This window comes from Hippocampus comes, unplaced genomic scaffold, assembly GCF_001891065.2.
Source record: "Hippocampus comes isolate QL1 unplaced genomic scaffold, H_comes_QL1_v1.1 scaffold105, whole genome shotgun sequence".
Classification (NCBI taxonomy): Eukaryota; Metazoa; Chordata; class Actinopteri; order Syngnathiformes; family Syngnathidae; genus Hippocampus; species Hippocampus comes.
Genome location: NW_017806235.1, coordinates 2,577,970 through 2,596,733, shown reverse-complemented (window position 1 = coordinate 2,596,733; position 18,764 = coordinate 2,577,970). Strand labels below are relative to the sequence as shown.

General features: G+C 43.8%; 1 protein-coding gene across 1 annotated transcript in view; it reads right to left on the bottom strand.

Annotated features, from left to right (window-relative positions):
* The window catches only part of LOC109507315 (myomegalin), a 25,577-nt gene extending 6,813 nt beyond the window's left edge, over positions 1-18,764 (bottom strand). Inside the window, exons 1-17 of the mRNA XM_019856647.1 lie at positions 18,516-18,764; positions 17,414-17,460; positions 17,254-17,321; positions 14,184-14,294; positions 10,740-10,816; positions 9,528-9,651; positions 9,281-9,438; positions 8,604-8,760; positions 8,126-8,179; positions 2,303-2,440; positions 2,112-2,231; positions 1,948-2,040; positions 1,335-1,559; positions 1,090-1,248; positions 907-1,008; positions 287-424; positions 27-206 (exon numbers count right to left, since the gene is read on the bottom strand). Coding sequence (XP_019712206.1) covers positions 27-206; positions 287-424; positions 907-1,008; positions 1,090-1,248; positions 1,335-1,559; positions 1,948-2,040; positions 2,112-2,231; positions 2,303-2,440; positions 8,126-8,179; positions 8,604-8,760; positions 9,281-9,438; positions 9,528-9,651; positions 10,740-10,816; positions 14,184-14,294; positions 17,254-17,321; positions 17,414-17,460; positions 18,516-18,556 — 1,992 coding nt within the window. The 5' untranslated portion in view covers positions 18,557-18,764. The remainder of the gene's footprint in view (positions 1-26; positions 207-286; positions 425-906; positions 1,009-1,089; positions 1,249-1,334; positions 1,560-1,947; positions 2,041-2,111; positions 2,232-2,302; positions 2,441-8,125; positions 8,180-8,603; positions 8,761-9,280; positions 9,439-9,527; positions 9,652-10,739; positions 10,817-14,183; positions 14,295-17,253; positions 17,322-17,413; positions 17,461-18,515) is intronic.

The window sequence follows — 18,764 nt, the reverse complement described above, 5'->3', positions numbered from 1 at the left end:
GCAAAATAAATCCATGTGTTTGTAACCTGTATCTCCTTGCTGCGAGCCTGCAGCGCTGCTTGCAGCTGACCAATGATGGCGTCCTTCTCCCTGAAAATGCTCCTCTCCTTTTCTTCACTCTCCTGTTTCAGCCACTGAAGGTTTCTGTAGGCTTCGGCCGCCTGCTCCAGCTCCAGCTCTTTCCTTTGCACCAGAGCATCGAGACTCTAAAATAAGCACACACTCCAGTTATCGCAAGTGTACACATACTCTAAATGTCAACTCAACCTTGCAACTTCAAGTGTACCGTGATGGTCTCCTCGTTGTTAGACAGGATGCAGCGGAGCCTGTCCAGGTCTCGGTCTTTTTCCCGTAGCGCCAGATGCAGGGTCCTCACTTGACCCTCGCGTTCATCCAGGCAGCGGAACTTGTCATCGATGGTGCGCTGCGGGAAGCAGAGGGAGGACCTTACGTAGGAATTTTCAATGTAACACACACCTCATACTAGGTCAAAATCAGCTATATATTTTTTTTTTTTTAATAAATACAGCGAGCCCCTGCCTATTCGCAAATTGAACTCTGCATTTTTTTCTGTGCAACGTCTCTCCGCTTATTTGCAGTTTTTGTGCTCTTTGTATAATGCCGCAAGATTCCAGAGAATGGAGACAGAACCCTCACGAATGGGAAAACAGAAATTGGTGTCAAAAAAAGCATGTCAAGTTTCAAGCAGATTAAAATAATTATCAAAAATTCAAGCATCTTCAAGAATCTTTGAAGATTAGGTAGCGGTATGCAGGGACTAGTACAAATGTTGATATTAATCTTTACACGAGGTTATATATTTAGAGATATTGTTAAATGGCGTGTAAAAATAATACAGATTTATCTTCCCTTGTAAGAGACGTATTCAGTCTGTTTGCATACTACCTCCAAAGCTCTGTCTCTGTCTTTAATTCTCTCTCTTAATTTCTCTAGAAGTGCATCTCTTGGTTTGGAACTTTCTGGTGTCTCGAACATTTGTGAGTACTCCTAAAAGAAATGAGTAAAGACAAGTTTGCTAAGCTGCAGATTTATATACGCTACCCATCATGCAAGTGTGAGGGGGGTGACCTGTAACTGTCGCTCCTTCTCCCGCAGAGAGTGATTGAGCTGTGCGATGCTTCTGTCTTTTTCTTGCGCCACGGAGAGCCTCTCGGCCTCGACTTCCTTCAGAGCTTCTTCCTTAGCCCTGAGCTCGGCGCGAGTTTTCTGAAGTGTGCAACGCAGGTCCTGCAGCAAAGAGTACAGATCTTCATTCAGGCCTGTGGAATCGCACGTACTGCACATCCTTGCGCCGCTTTTAAATAGCCACAAACCTGATTGTGTTTTTCAGTCTCTTCCCTATGCTGCAGCGCCTCCTGAAGGTCAGCATTCAGTCTGTCTTTGAAGCGGGCCAGATCGTCACCTTGTCTCTGACTCTGCCTGAGACTCCTCTGGCTGGCCTCCAGCTCCAGGCCCAAAGAGAACAGGGAGCTTTGCACTCCCACCAGCTCCCCTTGCAGCTGGGAAAGCGTCACAGACTCACTGACCCCCTCTGGAGCCTAAAGAGAGAATAACCACTTAGCAACCTGTTACTGTGCTCTCTCCGGGAACTACCGTCATTTCTTCAGGCGTCTAATTAGGCTACAATGGCTTGTGGTTATAAAGACACCTGTTGCACTTGACAGGCTTTTATTTTTGGATGGCTCTTGAATTATGGTTAGAGGTAAGAGGGATGGCCCGTTGTTCCTTTTGCATGCTCTTGAAAGGCTTTTTCAAACAGGAATCTGACTACGTCGACAGTGAAGATTTTTTTTTTTACTGTGTGTAGGGAATCTAAATAATCTATGAATTTCTCTTTTTGAGTTAAACTACTGAATGGCCGATCTGTTTGTTATCTGCCACCTTGAAGGAAATCCGATGATTCACCCAACATAACAAACATCTGACCTTGCTTTGTGCGAGTTGATTACGGTGGGCCATCTCTCGGAGCTTGTTTAATGTGACGTTTTGCCCCTCGATCAGCTGATACAACTTCTGGGCCTTGAGGTAGAATTTATATTGATTAAGAGTGCTCACATAAATCAAATCCATTTTGTTTCAAGAGCGCTCACCTCACTGTCTTTGGTGCCGATCGATTCCGTGAGGTCTTGGATGGTTCTCTCCTGACTCTGAGCAGCCTGGCGGAGGGAACGAAGCTCGCACTCCATCTCATTCAGCTTCTCCTGTAGCCTCTATGTGTGAATGCAGATGTCACAGTCAGTCTCAGCCTCCTGTCAGTCATATTCCTCTGAATTTGTCTTACCATATTGTTGGAATCACTCTCGTGGATTTTGGCCTGCAGGGACTGGACCTGGAGTTGGGCCTTCTGCAGCTCGCTGACACACTGGCCCGCTGCACACTCGTATTGGTTCAGCTGGCTTTGCTGCTCCTCGACAAGGTTCTGCAACACAAAGAGGGAGGGAGAAGAGAGTCAGGTTTAAAATCTGTAGCCCAAATACTTCATATATACAAAAGTACTGAGACAGCTTCCAATAGCTTTCAGCAGCGGGTCCGGGGCAATATTTGCTCACTAATATCAGACGTCTGGGTTATGGTCTAATCTGAGTAATACATTGACTAACAATACTGTCAGTCAATAACGCTGCATGTTGTAGTCAGGACTGACATTGAAATGAAAAAAGAAAAAAAGCAGGACCGCAAAAAGCATTGTCGCCGTATTGCGTAATGGTGGTTCTCCATTAAAAAGTCTGCTCATTCATGTGATCATTTGGAAAAAGGCTCTTGCGTAGGACTTTGCCTTTACTACATGCGTGAGTTAGCCTGACTGTACCCAAAGTGCTCTGTACAGCTATTATGTTTACATAACCCACATGTGCACTCCACTAGACGGTTGCATCAGTCCCGTGTGATTTATACTATCAGGCAAGATGAGGATTTTAAAAACAATTTAGGTCGTTATTGCAATTTCAAATGGAAGTGCTGAATTGGTGAGATGTTGTGGTTTTGTAACATTGGGTGGAAGGCTTTGCCTGAAGGGAAGTGGGTGAAATCAGGCCAACAGTACAGCCACTGTCTTCACCATCTCCCCTCTCATAACCTACTTATGTCAGCAGCTCTTATGTTTATTGTAGAGGGCCAACGTACAGAAAGCCTAACAAAGATAACGCTCAGGATTACTAATTCGTCACAACTGAATTTTTGATGCGGCCTTTAGAGACATATTGGATAGAGAAATGGGGATATTAAAGTCTACTTTTCAGTTTCACATAGGAAAACAATCCTGTGCCTTAAAATGACAATGACCTTTGTGATTGCATGCCAACACAGATATACACACATTAAGCAAGTAGGCCATGCCGTGGCTGGAAGCTTACCGACGGCTAATTCAATGTATTCTTTCACTGAGACACAAACCACAATGGCAGACATCCTCTGCCTGCCTGCTGTGTGAGCTGGAAACAGCGACTGACACATTTGTGTGGCTAATTCTGCAACAATGTTAATTGGCAGTCATTACAGAGCACCAAACATGATTATTTTTGAAACTATATATATATATTTTGTGGGTCTCAAACAGATTGTGAAACTGAGTTTTTGGGGAACTCCAATTAAGAGGTTTTCCCCTTGGGTTTACTTGTTAGTGGGCATTTTTTTCAGGTTTGTGATTAACTAGAATGAGGATCCTAGTTTTGGGGCGAACTGACTGCGAGTCGTTCACAGATCAAAGTGTCATCATCATCCAGATGCAGCGCATTCGCAATTCTGCTCGTCAAGGTGTTATACCTGATGTGGCTTTGGTGGCGGATACTCTATATAAACATCCACCGAATGGTCTTCTACATTAACACGATCTGGCCCAACATGGATGAGAGGGGCCTCCAGCTCAGGTGTTGCCATGTGGCGACATCCTTCACCATCCGGCGTTCCAAAGGTCAGTTCCAGAATTGGATCAGAGAAGTCCAATCTTCCAGGATTGGGGCTCCGTCTAAGCAACACCGGAAGTTTACTGCCTTTGGCGCTTTGTACAGGTCGGTGGACAGCATAATTCTGTAGCAAGTAGAGGGCCAGTGAGAGGCTTGGTCCAGGAGAGGATTGGCCATGTGGAGCTCTGTCAGGGAGAGTGTCAGATATCCGATCGTCCAATGGCTCTTTGGGAGTGTTCAACAGTTCATCTGTTGTGCCTTCGGGCTGAATGTAGTCCTCAGTTGTCTCCAGGGATGCTATCGAGGGGCTGGAGCTGGCTCTTCCTGCTAGAGTGTGGTCACTATCTGAAGTCTTTGACACATCCTGAGAACCAGGAACTAGTGTTAGAGAGGATGTCGGGTCATCCGGCTCATCCCCATTTCCTTTTTCCTCTAATTCCGCACCGCCACCACTGCCTCCAAAGAAGCTGGCTGAATATCTGGTGGAGGGGCCACAAGAAGTGCTCCTTGCAAGCTTCCTGGGTACCTTACAAACAGCTTCATAGTCAGAGTCTGCCACGCGCCAATGGGAACAACCACGGCATCTCCTAGGAGTGGTGGGCATACAACGGTGAGACCCTGCAACCTCTGACCCTTGCCCAGCTGACGTGTGTTGGTAGTGGTGATGGGGGCAATCCACGGTGTCGTCGGCCCAGGATTCATACAAAGAGTAGACGAGGTCCTCTTGGAGAAGAGCACAGTACTTTGCATGGGTCAGGCCTGAAATATCCACCATCCCGTCTCCTGCTGCTTCACCTTCGTCCGCAGAAGTCAGGGGGCTCTCCACCGAGTTAGTCTTCTTGTACAATCCGCCGATGCACTGCCTGAGCCGATGTTTCTCTTGCAGGAGCCTCTGAAGCCTCTCAATGGAGAGGGCCTCCACGCGGGCTATCACCGTGTCGAAACGATACATGCGGTCCAGCATGAAAGCGCACTTGGAGCAGGCAAACTCCCCGCGGCCATCCCGTGCCAGCTCTTGGCCGAGAGCGTGTGACAGCAGCACCTGCAGGTTGAGCTTGGTGGTTGGGTGGAAGATCCACCGGCGCTGGTTGCCATAGAGATCCCGTCCACAGATGCGACACGTCTCTTTCATTTTGTTGTCCAGCATTGAACAAGCTGCCTCTCTCCCTTATGAGCGGTCGCACACATAAACGTGCATGTTCAATCTGTATTCATATTCTTGTGGCTGAGTCTTTACTCAGTATTGAACCAGTATTGATAAAGATATTGATTTCCCTCCCTTATGAGCGGCTGTACACATGTAATATTAAGACCAGCAGACATTAAAACTGAATATCCTCGTCCCTTGAGTACCTTCAGTTAACCTTGGCTTGACAGGAAATATGAGTGTCTAGTCAGCTATTGCAATAGAACACTCAGACCAGGTGCGTCTTGTCCGCCAGGTGTTATTGTCCATGGCAACAGGCGTGGTGAAGTCGTGTTGAAAATATCACCGGTCTCCGAGTCCGTTTTTGTTCGGTAACAGGGCCAGCCCGCTCCTCTCCATCATTCATTCACCAGTCACGAGTTGTTGCGCCGCCACCGGCTTCATCACGACCGCCTCCCGAGGACTCTGTCCCGCCGTCGCTTTTAATATGGACATAACGCAGACGAAAAGCAGCGTAGCTGTGTTCCCAGTTCGTGAAGGGTCTTGGCAAGCGAAGGGCGCTATGTTTCTCTCATTTCATAGCCGTCTGTTACCGCGACGGTCAGGTGCTCCGCGCAGCCTGAGATCTTCCGGGGAGATAACGAGGAGGCAGGCTGAACCAAACCCGCAGCCTGGAGCGTACCATTCACAGAACAAAGGGGAGTTCAAAGCCCGTGGACGTCACACGGGTTACCAGTAGCTCATATAACCATAAAATAAGTCCTCATTAAAATACGAATACGTTTTTATAAATGCCCAAACTAATGTAGAGTCGTGAGATATTAGTCTTTCTTCTGGTTAACAGAAAATACACAGCGGAGTGTTCCCCTTTGTGTAGGCTACTTCCTCCTGCTCGGTTTGCAAAGCTCAGCTCGCCTGACTGACTCGGGCAAGTGAACTCCCGAGCAACATTAGTGACGCTCTAGAAATTTATAAAATCACACACAACTACAGTGGCTGCATTAAGTTGTAACACTGCATCATTGTCAAAGTAAGCCGCGGATATAATATATGTAGTTAAAGTGAGGCTGTAGTTATTTTAGTCGGCAAACAGTCCGGCGCATCTCTTTCATATTCACAGTTAACGTTGCAAATTACTTTGTCACGTAGGTCTTGGGTTAATAAAGCTTGAAAAACAATGTGTACAATAAAGTGACTGACCTTGATAATGTCCAGTATTAATGAGGGTGTGTGATGCCACATAATGAAAATCACAACAAATGAAACCCTTTTTACATAAGAGTAACAATTATTAAAAACGTTCACTCTTAGTTACAAAAAAAAAAAAACTACTCAAATTCTGTTATATTCCATCCATCCATCCACACATCTTATCATCACATGGATCAAGAGTGTGCTAGAGCCGATTCCAGCTGACTTAGGGCAAGAAACGAGGTACATCCTGAACAGTCAATCACTGTATTTCGTCATCCGGCTTGTGTATTTCTTGTTGCCTGGAGCAGATATTCCAACGATGATGTGAATGTCATCATCAAACAACAAGGTCTTTCTCAGGCATCTGCAATTCATTTGTCAGTTTTGTCTGGCATCCAAGCAGATGGTCACGCCGTCCTGCTGTGACTTTTGCACAAACATGCAGGAAAAATCCTCAAAGGAGTTGTTTGGCCTTTTAAATTAGTGACATAAAGACTCCAGCGGGGAAGATTTAACATGTCCTCAAGGTGATTATTTCAAGGTTAAATACGGAGTTGTTAAACCACTACGTCTGTTAGAATTTGTAATCGGAACAGCTGCAAAGGCCCAACACAATCCAAATAATGTATTAACTTTGTCCGGCCTATTTTGCCCGGCAACAGCGGAAGTGAGACCAGTCAAGATAATACTCCCTCCGCTCTGCTATAGATCGGGATCTAAATGGCTGTGGTGTCTGGGGAACAAATTAAGAGCTCTTGTGGTGAGTGTCAATCTGGAAGGACATCAACTCGATATCAGTTTCTGTCTGGCTCACGGGGCGCTCAGGACTCAACCTGATCTATCGACAGGCCGACTGAAACCAGAGTCATTGAACTGCAAGAGTGCGAGATGCCAGCATGCTCACACGCACATGTGACAGAAGGCACCGCGTTGGAATGCTTGGACACAAACACACACACGAACCGTTATCTGTAAACAGAGCTCGCTCGTCTCGAGCGGTATCGCTCTGCTCGATTGGACTTATATAATTAATGCTGACATGGAACAAGATTGTAACTAAATACTGAACTGTCGATAATTCTTGGTGACACACGACGAAATTCTTCTCATTTTAAAGCTGACTTCGAAGTTCTATTTCACATAGAATTTTAGCATAAGACTTTGTTCAGCTAAACTTAAGTAGACAGTTTATACGCCTTAGCAGGCCCCAACAATGATGTGACAGGCTGGATTGGGACATGCGTGTCTTACTATGGCAGGAGCGATCGTGTACGCGTGCATCCATTGTGACCATTTGAGCAAGTCCATTTGCATTAAACCCCACTCAATGGATTTGATAGTTAAATTGCACGCAGGGGCACCTTGAAAAGAAATCATTGCTTGTGTGACAACATATCACCCACTGCAATTACAGTAGATGGTGTCGTGTATTATTATTATTGTTAAGATGAAACTGAAATACTTTTTACACTGGTGGGTTCTGTGAGCCGCTGACGAAATTATGCCGTCCTCTCATTTTAAAGGTTTAAGAGCAGACGAAGAGCAAGCATGTCCTTGGGGCGTCAGATAAAGCTCCAACTGCAACTGGAGTCGGTACTTAGTGGATCCATAAACACTCTCACATTTTTGAATCTGTTGGCTTCCTGCTTGTGTGTCCATTCCTGAAAATATTATTTGTCGTTCGCCAGGAGGCGGCAGACTTTGTCAAATGTAGCCTACGCTGTTCAAAAAATAAGAAATTTGACTCAGTGGAAAGGTCTGTGACACAAAATGTCTTGTGTGTTAAATACAATATACACACACACATACCAAAATGCTTTTTTAAAATACACTTATTCTGTTCTGTATCAGTTTGGCATACCTGCATTTCCTGTTCAATGCGCAGCCTTTCCTGACCGAGTTCCTCCTGATAGAACTGCATGAAAGAGAAGATAATGCTTGATAAGGTCCTTACATCTTGCAATTGTGATAAAAAGGCATTTTATTTGAGTAAAAAAAAAAAAAATCCAGGCGCTGTCACTAACAGTGCATGCAGCCACCTGTTTACATCAGCGTGTGTTTGTTTGCTTAACAAATTCTCCGAGAACCGAAATAGCTCCGTTGACCGACACTATCAGCTGTTTAAACGAGGCTAAGGAATGTGACGTGCTGCTTCAGGAGCTTCTTTCCACTGGAGAGGTCTGCCGGGAAGAGACGTGGCGGTCAAGTGGAATGTGGTCATATTGGAAGGCTTGTGATAAGATTTTTGACGAGTTCTAGGTAGCATCAAGGAAAGGTGCAGTGTACCGTATATGGAGTTCACGGGGCAACTCGAGTGTGTCTTAAAAGGGCCGGTGTACCTCCACATCTTTGTCCTTCTGTAGTAGAGAGGACGACAGTTCGTGAACTCGTCCTTCCAGTGCCCCCACCCGGTGTGCGAGAGTCTTCTTCTCCGCGCTTAACTCTGCAATGAGGGCCTGCTTGGAGTGAAGCTCTTTTGTCAGGTCCTCTATCATTCTGAACAAACACACACACACACACACACACACACACACACACACACACACACACGGGGCGTCATTTTAACTCATAATGCTTACGTGACACTACAATATTTCTACCTGTACATCAAGGAATTCGCGTTTTGAAAATAATTATTTTCCTGTGTTAAATGAATCTGGATGACACAGTTTGAATTATGACTGATCTAATGACTTTTCACCTTCATTTCACCCCAAAATGTAAAAATTTTCCATCTTTATTGTGAAAATTAGCTGTTATGTTGTTACAAAATACATATTGGTGTAACTCCAAACACTTTTTTTAAAATTAAGTGCAAGCATACAATGAACATCCAAACAGCAAAAGCTATGCACTTGCCGACAGAGTGGACAATGACAGGGTGGATTTTTTTGGCAAGAAACATATCCACAAACTGTTTCTTCGTTGGTGTAAATTTCAATTCAGAATTTGACGTAATCAAGTCATGTTTTCCAAAGCTCCTACGATATCCTCATGATTGTTGTGCTGTTTTTACCTGTCTTTATTGGTGTCGGATGAAGGCATGACGTCGTGAGGCCTCTCATCCGCAGTGTTATCTTCCGTGATGGCATCTTTGGAGAGGTTGCAAGCGCGGGCGTGTGACCCAGTTAACGAGGCCGACCTGACAGCCTCATTGCGCGCTAACTGGGCCTCCTGGAAAAATGCACACGCAGAAGCAGGCGCGGGTGAATATCACTCGTGTCGCCGTATATGCGACAGGGTCGTCGAGGGCGCCGTTTAACCTCCTGCAGGAACTGTATCTTGGTCTCGAGCACTTGCTGCATTTGTTCGATCTCCTGCTGCCTCTCATGACAGCGTCTCTGCACCTCTTCTTCATTGTGGTTGGTCAAGCACTCTGCTGTTGTTCTGTCAAACATTCAGAAAAGGCCGGTCAAGCTTTTGAAGGCATATGTCAGCATGATGGAGGTTTTAGTTTGGGTGGAGAAAAAAAATGAAACATGATGACATCATTTTTTTCCCCGCCTCAGCTACAGTTTTGAAGGGTGAGTTGACCTAATATTAATCAAGTAGCCCCACCCACCATTTAAGGCTTTTATTGTATTGGGTCATGCCAAGATATACCCAAGCACATGTGTTGTTCACACTTTTTTTTTTATAGAGCAGTATATATACACCAGGGTCACGTCATTAGGTACGCCAGCAGAATCCATCTACATCTTTTTATTTTTACAGTCACATCACATATCTTGAATTCCCCCCCACCCCTCTCCCACAAACAGCAGAGTGAGCATCAGTCTACCTCACGTTGTCGGTCATCGCAACGCTCCCAGAATTCCCGCTCCCAGAATGGCACACGCCACACTGTCGCCACTGAGTCCCATTCTGGAACTTTGTCTGCATTCAAACTTGGCTCGCGGCAGCTCACGCAAACAGCTCGGTTAACTTGGATATTTTGAACGCGTCTTGAGTAATGCGCGCATTTCTAAATGCGCTATTCATAAGCGGAATGAACAAATATCTTCACTTCATTGAGCGTATATGACGAATGCGGACACGGGCATCATCATGTCTGCAAAATTTAATTTTAAACCATCTGAGGATGACTCTCTTGTCAGAAACCGGCATTGGATGAGACCGTTTTTCAAATCCAAGAGAAATTGTCACGTGTGTCAGCTTCGCATGACAACCATCAATCTACATTTGGGTGTAGTTCAAATATATGGCATGACCTCACACCACATTTACAGACCCTGTGACAACACTTTAAAACACGAGGTGACAACAAAATCTGAAATAGTGAGCAGTTTGGAACACCACGGCACATGTTGGCTGAGGATGAAGTGTTTGACGATAAATGTATAGAACCTATAAATACCTTTCAGCGCTATCTGAATTATGTCTTGATTCCTTCAATTAATAAAATGACACAAACGACTTTCGGTTTTGGATTCTACTTGAGTGGTCTTGTAAGCCACCTTCGAGTGTGAACTTACAGAGCTTTGTCCAGAAGCTGCTGTTTTTCTTGGAGCTCCTGCTTCAAGCTCTCCACTTCCACCTTCAGCTCGATGTTCTGCAACAAATGCAAGCACAAAACTCTAAATTCTATTCGTTCAGCCTTCTTTTGGAAACTGTGGGCGCGCAGAATAGAAGCTACGATAGTGGCTGCGGTTGCGTTACGCATCCACTAGATGGAGCTACGCTAAAGGGAATACAATACAATACAGCTTTACTTATATACAGTTTTCGCAACCGCTGCCGCTGTCAGAAAGCGCTTTATAGAACACTGAAAATACTACGTTCAATAAATCAGAAAATTGATCCATATATAAGGCACATCGGATTAAAAGGCACACTGTCGGCTTTTGGGGAAGTTGAATGCTTTTTGGTGCGCCTTACGGTGCGGAAAATATGGTAATTTACTTTTAGTGGTCTGCACTCCTCTGGTGGTCTTCTGCTTCTGATCGGTATTTACATTTATTTGATATTGATCATTCATGAACAATATCGTCAAGTCTTCTAAGTCTAAGGCCGTCTCCCGAAAACTGTCGTGATGGCATGAGATCACTTCCTAATCTCTCCATCTGCAGAGTGAATCAGAGCTTGTAAGTGTTGTGTATCAGTTCAGAACCCGATCGTGCTGTCGACGTTGGTATATTTAGAGCAGTAGAATTCACAGCAGCTCAGATATTTAACCCCTGATGGCCAAAGGTTGGACACCACAGTTTGTTTACCTGCTGGGTTCCATTAGGTCACAGGTGTCCAAAGTCCACCCTGCGGGCCAGATCCATTCCTCCCCTCCACTGATGGCCAAAGGTTGGACAGCACAGTTTGTTTACCTGCCGGGTTCCATTAGATCACGGGTGTCCAAAGTCCACCCTGCGGGTCAGATCCATTCCTCCCCCCACCCCCAATTCTGGACCTCTGATTTACAGCTGAGATCAAATGAACTCTTATTGATTAGACTCATGGTCACCTCAACAGATTGACCACGTCTTTGCTTCGCCGGCTCTCGAAGCAGCCGTTATCTTTTATCGTCTCCCCTCACAAATACTGTACGTACTTACAAGAACTAGACATGTAGTAACAAAAACGCCTGAAACTCATACTGCACTAATCGTGAATTTTGCAGTCATCTAATGCAGGGTGAAGCGGCAAACGAATCACTTTCTGCTTGACCACACTGTCTTTGCTCATGTCCATTTCATCAGCCAAATTAAGCTGCTAAAAACTGCGAAACTGCTATTCAGAAAAAACAATTAGAAATCACACAATCAACCCCTGAATTGATTTGTTACGATTTTAAGTTATTCATCTCGAAGAAAATGTATTCGATATTTCGGAAACATTTCCGAATCATTCTTGAGATAATCTAATCGAACACAATCTCGAATATACTTTTTCCTATTATGTAATGAGTCACCTCAGCAGTGATGGTAAATCAACACGCTGCCGAGAGGAATGTGTATTAAGTGTGTGGCAACAGCTCTCTATATATAGACAAGCGTCAGGGTACACCTGCTATTTTGGCTCCTTTTGGCCCCTCAGCCCTCAGCAACAAACTCCCCGAATAAAGCCGGCGCAGAGGGACGTGACTACATTTACAAATTGAAACAAACCGGTTTTACTCTCGCAGCTTACAGTCCGAGAGATGGATTTTTGAAAGAGGACATTTGCCGGCTATTTGCTTACAGCTCGTCAAATCAATAAGAGCAACGCGCTGCCCCCGTGTCTCCCCGTCAGAAGGACTCTCGTGCAACCGCATGTGCGTTCACTCGGGTTAAAAATAGTGTATCAGAGCTTTGAGAGGGATCGCTATGTACCCACCTAGGCTGTCCTGGGTTTCGCTGAAATGTTTAGACGGTGGGCAGCGAGCCTTCGCTCTTGACGCCCCGCCAACAGCAACAAGCCAGAGCAGCTTTCCCGTACGGAGCACAGACTTAGTCGCCAATCGCAAAGTTATTAAACCGATACAAGTGGAGATAAAAGATGCCACTTCTGGTGGACAATCATAATTGGGAGAATATTCAATCCAGTCTGGATCTAAAACACAATTGCCCGTTTTCCAAAACAAGAAAATGAGAAACAAAGATATACGAAAGCAAGACACTGTAAAGTACTTGAAACATAGCCAAGAATAAAAGAACATCAAGCCACAACATTGAGTCCACTGACACAATTTAGTTGTTTTTTTTTTCTTTGTTGAGCAACACTTCAGTGAAGCAGCTAACAAAAAACAAATAAATAAATACAAATTAAAAAAAAAAAAAAATTCGCAATTTTGCTGATCAAAACTGAAATTACTTTTGAAAAAAAAAATCCATCTATGGCTTTGTTAATAGCAGCTTGGTTAATCAAGCAAATTTAGTCGAAAGCCGAAATAATTTAGTCACTGATCCTGAAAGAAATGTATCCAGAGATTCAAGAGACACAAACATGGCGAGAAAAGAGGATGCACGTATACACTTGAATGATAATGTAGAAAAAGCCTGCAAAAAAAAAAAAAAAAAACATTCTACTAAAGTTTGTGTTCCTTATTAAGCAACCATATTCCGCTTGATCACATTGTTTTTGCTAAGCAGCCAAAAAAAAAAAAGACCATTCACAATCCAGCTGATCAAAACTGCTATTTTCAAAAAAATAAATAAATGAGTACACTGGTACATGCACAATTATTTGTTCATTTGCCCCCTCCCCATAGTTAATAAAGGAAATATACTTCCCCTCCTATAGGTCATTAGATTCTTTATTGATCCAGAAGGGTATTTCATTCACGAAACCCGAAGAAAATTCTTTCATTCAAGAGGTACTGATGCTCTGCCGAGACTTAAAATATTCCAAGAAAATGAGGACATCGCTCCACAACATTAGACACACTTACACAATCTGAAGGAGAATTTTTTTTTTTTTTAATAATTTTGTAACTAGAACGAAATGTATTACAACACATGCCTCGCCCACGGCCAATCTTTTATATGTAAATTTTTCTTTCATATATTTCTGCGTTAAGGCTAGTACCATATGTTCGGCAAACTCCAATAAAATATGCCTTTACAAAAATTTTCATCTCCCCATTTTTTTTTTTTTTAAACCAATGACCACTACTACACAAGAACACTTTCTTAAGTGTGAAGCAGTCCATTTGAAAGCCACAGCACCATTCAAAAGTCAATTTCTCTGGTTTCGTGAACACCAAAATATTGATCCGAGCCATTTGCACTGCAACCACGCAAAAGTCCCTTCGCAAAATCCTAACCTAACACCTTACACATCCTTCACAATGGAGACGCTTCTAAAGGCATCACAGGCAGTTGACGAGCAGGGCAGCTGAGCCAACAAACGAAAGATTGCTCAGAGAAGACCATTTGCAGCCAGATGTTTTGTTTTTGTTTTGTGACAGTCTCAGTTGCAGGAAAAGACACACCTCCGCACTCACTCACCGTTCGAAAGACATCTTCGCTGCTCTCCTCGTACTTCTGCTGAATTCTCTCCTCCAGGAAGTAGATGCGCAGCTTGAGGCTGAAGTTCTCCTTCTTCAGGTCGTTCAGGTGCTGTGACAAAGTGCGGTAGCCGTTAGACATGACCGTCAAAGAGCGCCGACGCTGCTTGACATGTCCGGTACAAGTCAGAAAACGAAAAAAGTCCTCCTCAGCTTCTCCATGTCACGCCATGTCCAAGGACATGTGCCTCTTCTCCTCCGGGCTGGTATTCGAGAAAAAACGTCGCTCCTGTTGGGCCTCTCACACCCCATTGACAAAAATCACACACTTCTAAACGAATAAATAACACACGCGGAGTTTATGAGAGTATTAGAGGTGCAGAGGGCATCCCTGCTGGCCGAGCGGTCACGGATGCATCCGTGTCAGCTCCATGGTGTGATCTGGGAGCGAGGGGATGGCACTCCGGTTTATTTTACAGGAGCACACATCCCTGGAATCTCAGACGGCCAAGGGAGTTGGGTGAAAGTGGAGGAGAGCAAGGGGGAGGGATGAACACACGAAGGGGGGGAGGAAAGACACTCGGGGTTTGCAGGCAATTGTGATATGATGGTAAGTCTCACCCTCTTGCAACAAACAACAGATGACACGCACATCCACACGGACACATTTCATTTTTGGGCCTTTCATTTAGGCTTTTCAAAACAAACAAAACATCTTTGGCGATTGAAATGAATGACAATGCCATCATCCCGTTGCAGCTAATTGCAAAATTAAAAACATACAGTAATGACAAAAATTACAATAATTGTACAGATTGATTTGTTGACGTGATGGTGCAACACTCAGACCATTACAACACAGCTGCAACAATGTTGTTTTTGTTTTTTTTACAGAGGGGGAAAAATATGCCTATTGTTGTGGTGTCTGTCTAAAAGTGTTGCTGCACCATTTGTGTTCTAAATAAATAAAAACTGTCTTGTAAGTCGAGGCACCACTGTGCTTTTTCTAATGCCTTCCTATGTGGGGAAAGGAGAACCACAACCGTGAGAACAGTTAAAACACTTAAGCACAATGAGCACGCTCACGCAGGAGCTGCTGTCAGCCATAGCTCACTGCCAGACGCTCACACGCATATGTCAAATGCCATCGGGTCCTGCCTCTTCAAGGCACAGTTACAGAATGTCTCACACAGTAAATACGATATGTACATTATTCTATATTCATTTTATGCCTGTTTTTTTTTTTGTGAGCATTCAAATGTGTTTCCAATGTAAATAAAAAATAAAAAATAAAGGAGTTCTGGTGGTGAGGAGCACCACAGAACAGTCAGTGAACATTTTGCAGAATGCAACAGCAGACTGAGTCGACGGCAAACTTAAGAGGGAGCTTTCCTCATTCACTATACTAAAGAGAGATAAGTGAACACTTTTAACAAAACAAATTTGCAACCAATATTCTCAACCAATATTAAACAAGCTTCAGTTTTGACTAATAGTGTTCCGGTGAAATGGGTTATTTACACATGGGGGGGAGAAGTCACAACTTCCTGTTCCGGATGAGATCACCGAGGGTGTCCATTAAAGTGTCCTATTACACGCTGTGGTTCAATAATTCAGAACAAAATTGACATCAAACTTAGTGTCTGCCTGGATTTCGGATGACGTGATGCGGCGCATTAACACGTGAAACGTTGGCTTCCGTGCTCGCACACATCCTGTTGAAATCTAATCTCACAAAACACACAGTGAGAACAATAACGTAAGATTTTGTGAAGACGAGAGTCCACAGCCAATGGTAACTGAGTTGTCTCTTGATCAATCTGACATTTCTTAAATATAAAACACATATTTATTGTATATTTCACTCTAAGTACTGTATAAAATTTGCCGTTGGAATTAGCAACCTAATTGTTTACTGTCACACCTGAGGTTACATCTTGACACTGTGTTGAGATTCTGCGAGCAAACAATAAAAAGAATATTTGTCTCAATGTTCCCAGAAGCTAGCGTAATAATCATGCAGAGTTAGGATGGGAAAATCTGGGCCATATTGAAAGCCCCGAGGGAGAAAACCAGGAGGTTCCATTCAGGGTGTTTTTCCATGTGATGCCCTCACCTGGAGATGATCTGATTTCCATCCATAATGAAATCCGTTACATTTCGGTTAACATCGTGGCCGCAGCCACTTTTCTGACATTTACCCCTATCAGGCAGAACAAAATACAGGCCTGCATGTTGACACCATCCATCAATAATCTGAATTATGTTCTAAATGAACTTTTCAGTAAATTTTATAATTCCTCTTGTTGCAGTGAACCCTTTAGGTACTACCAGGGCACACAAAAGTGGTGTGCGTTGAAAATATTCACGTGTGCACCCGATTTGAATGTGTCAGTCAGTGTGCAATTGCGTGTTAAGCAGCTCAGTCAACGTGACTGCAGTTCGGCCACCCTCTAGCAAAAGTCAAGTCAGCTGCCACAGCAATTGCTTCCAAGAGCCAACTTCAAAATAAAAGCACCAATAATAAGGCATAGTTATTAATCTACAACAGATGTGCGTGAATTAGGGCCTGGGGTCGGGGGGGAAAAATGACTGTCAAACAAAAACCTCTGATGTTCTTGTGAGAAAAACACTTTTTTTTTTTTCCCTCTATGTTCACCCCTGACTCATAACACGAGGTTCCAAACGGTGGTACACTGTACCGCAGGATGAATATATTATTTTGCTGGCCTTTACAAATATGACAATGGAAGCACACAATTACAATTCAACATTCCCAAAATAGTCAAATTGTACGCTGCACGTCTGGACATGTAATCTTGTAATCACACACTTGACCCCAAGTTTGCAATGTAGAGCACACTGTCCCCAGATCACTCTAAATGACTGCCAACAATCTAGGGACCAGAAAAGCAGTCAAAATGATTTACATAAGCGTTGGAAAGTCTGCGACAAACGTCAAGCATGAAAATCATGTTCAAAATCAGCACGCTGACACATTATTAAAACGTCTGGTTTTACAATAAATATGCAATAATGAGAATATACATTTATATATATACTGTATATACCTGCTCAAACTGCTTGAGAGTGTGAGGCTGAAGTGGAGGAGTGTTGTCTGCTTCGTCTCGACACACATCTAAAACAGTTTAGAATTAGAAACAAAAAAATGAATAAATAAATCAAGCTTTTACTAGATGTCTTCCATACAGAATTGTAGGTCAGGCCTACCTGTCACGGTACCTGTGACTTTGGATGATGCTTCCTCCTCCACAGCACTGTGCAGAGAAAAATAATTCCACTGACGGTTTATTAGAGACATATTAGAGACTAAATATTAAGTTGCTCCAAATGGCGAATGTATGTGATGTATCCCTTGGAGTCATCAACATTATGAAGAAATATTAATTAATTTATCGAAAACTGAACTAAACTAACCAAAACAGGATAGGTTTATTATTTTTTTATGCCTAAATTGAAGAGAAAAAAATATCTGCTGGAAACCCTTCTTTCGTCATTTGCACGTCTGTGAAGAATTGTGGTGGTGGGGGGACTGTCATTAATTAGCCCATGAAGGACACCCAGCAGGAAACATTTGGAGGGATGGGAAGCAATACAGGCTGCAAATCAATAGTACAGTGAGCTAACTAGCATGCTAGCATGGTGCTAAAAATACACCTATATTAAAGTAGAACTATCCTGGCATCCCACACATGCAGGCCGAAAGCTCCCAAATGCACTTGTGCCGAGCCATACATGGCACATTCCTCAAAACAGCTGAAAACGACAAGACAGTTGCAGCATACCAGAGCTTAAAAAGTTCACCACATGAGCAGACTAGTTGTTCAAATCCCGCATTGTTGTGCTTGAGCCAGACAATCACAATGAAACGACACTATTGTTTTTTTTTTTTTTCTAATGTGCCACACTGCAGCATGGTAAGAATTGACATGTTAAACAGCAACGGTTCGTGTTTTGTTAGCATCATGGAATTTCCATTGTATCTCTTATGAGAGTTGTGTTGTTGTTTTTCCCGTTACTTGTTTTGCTGCTTCGTTGCATATTAATCGAAACAGGTCACCAATAAAACACCAACCATCTCATTTTAATATTGAAATGACATTTTAAAAAATTGACGAAAATGCAAATGGGCTAGGCCTACGCTTTTTCAATTCAATCTACCATTTGCAATTTGGCACTGAACCATGTTCCGAACACCTAAAGGCATCTCTAAACGAGCTTAAAATAAATATTAGCTGATTGCCGGCTTGCCTTCCAACACCACCGTTTCCCTTCGGCGCTGCATTATCTTAGGAAAGAAAAAGCACCTCACCTCTCACACTCGCCCCACATCGGCGATGAACTCCGATCCATACAGTTACAACAATTCCTTTTCGATCAATGAGCGTCCATGTCGCCTTTAAAGCACACCGTCGTCTTGAGCCATCTTTTCGCAGGAGTGAGGAGCACAGTGAAGTGTGTCGGCTTACTCGGCTGGAGGAGGAGGAGGAGGACGAGGAGGCGTGTGCGCCCTCCGTGGAGCAGAAAACGTGACACAAAAGGGGGAGCACTCTGCACAGAA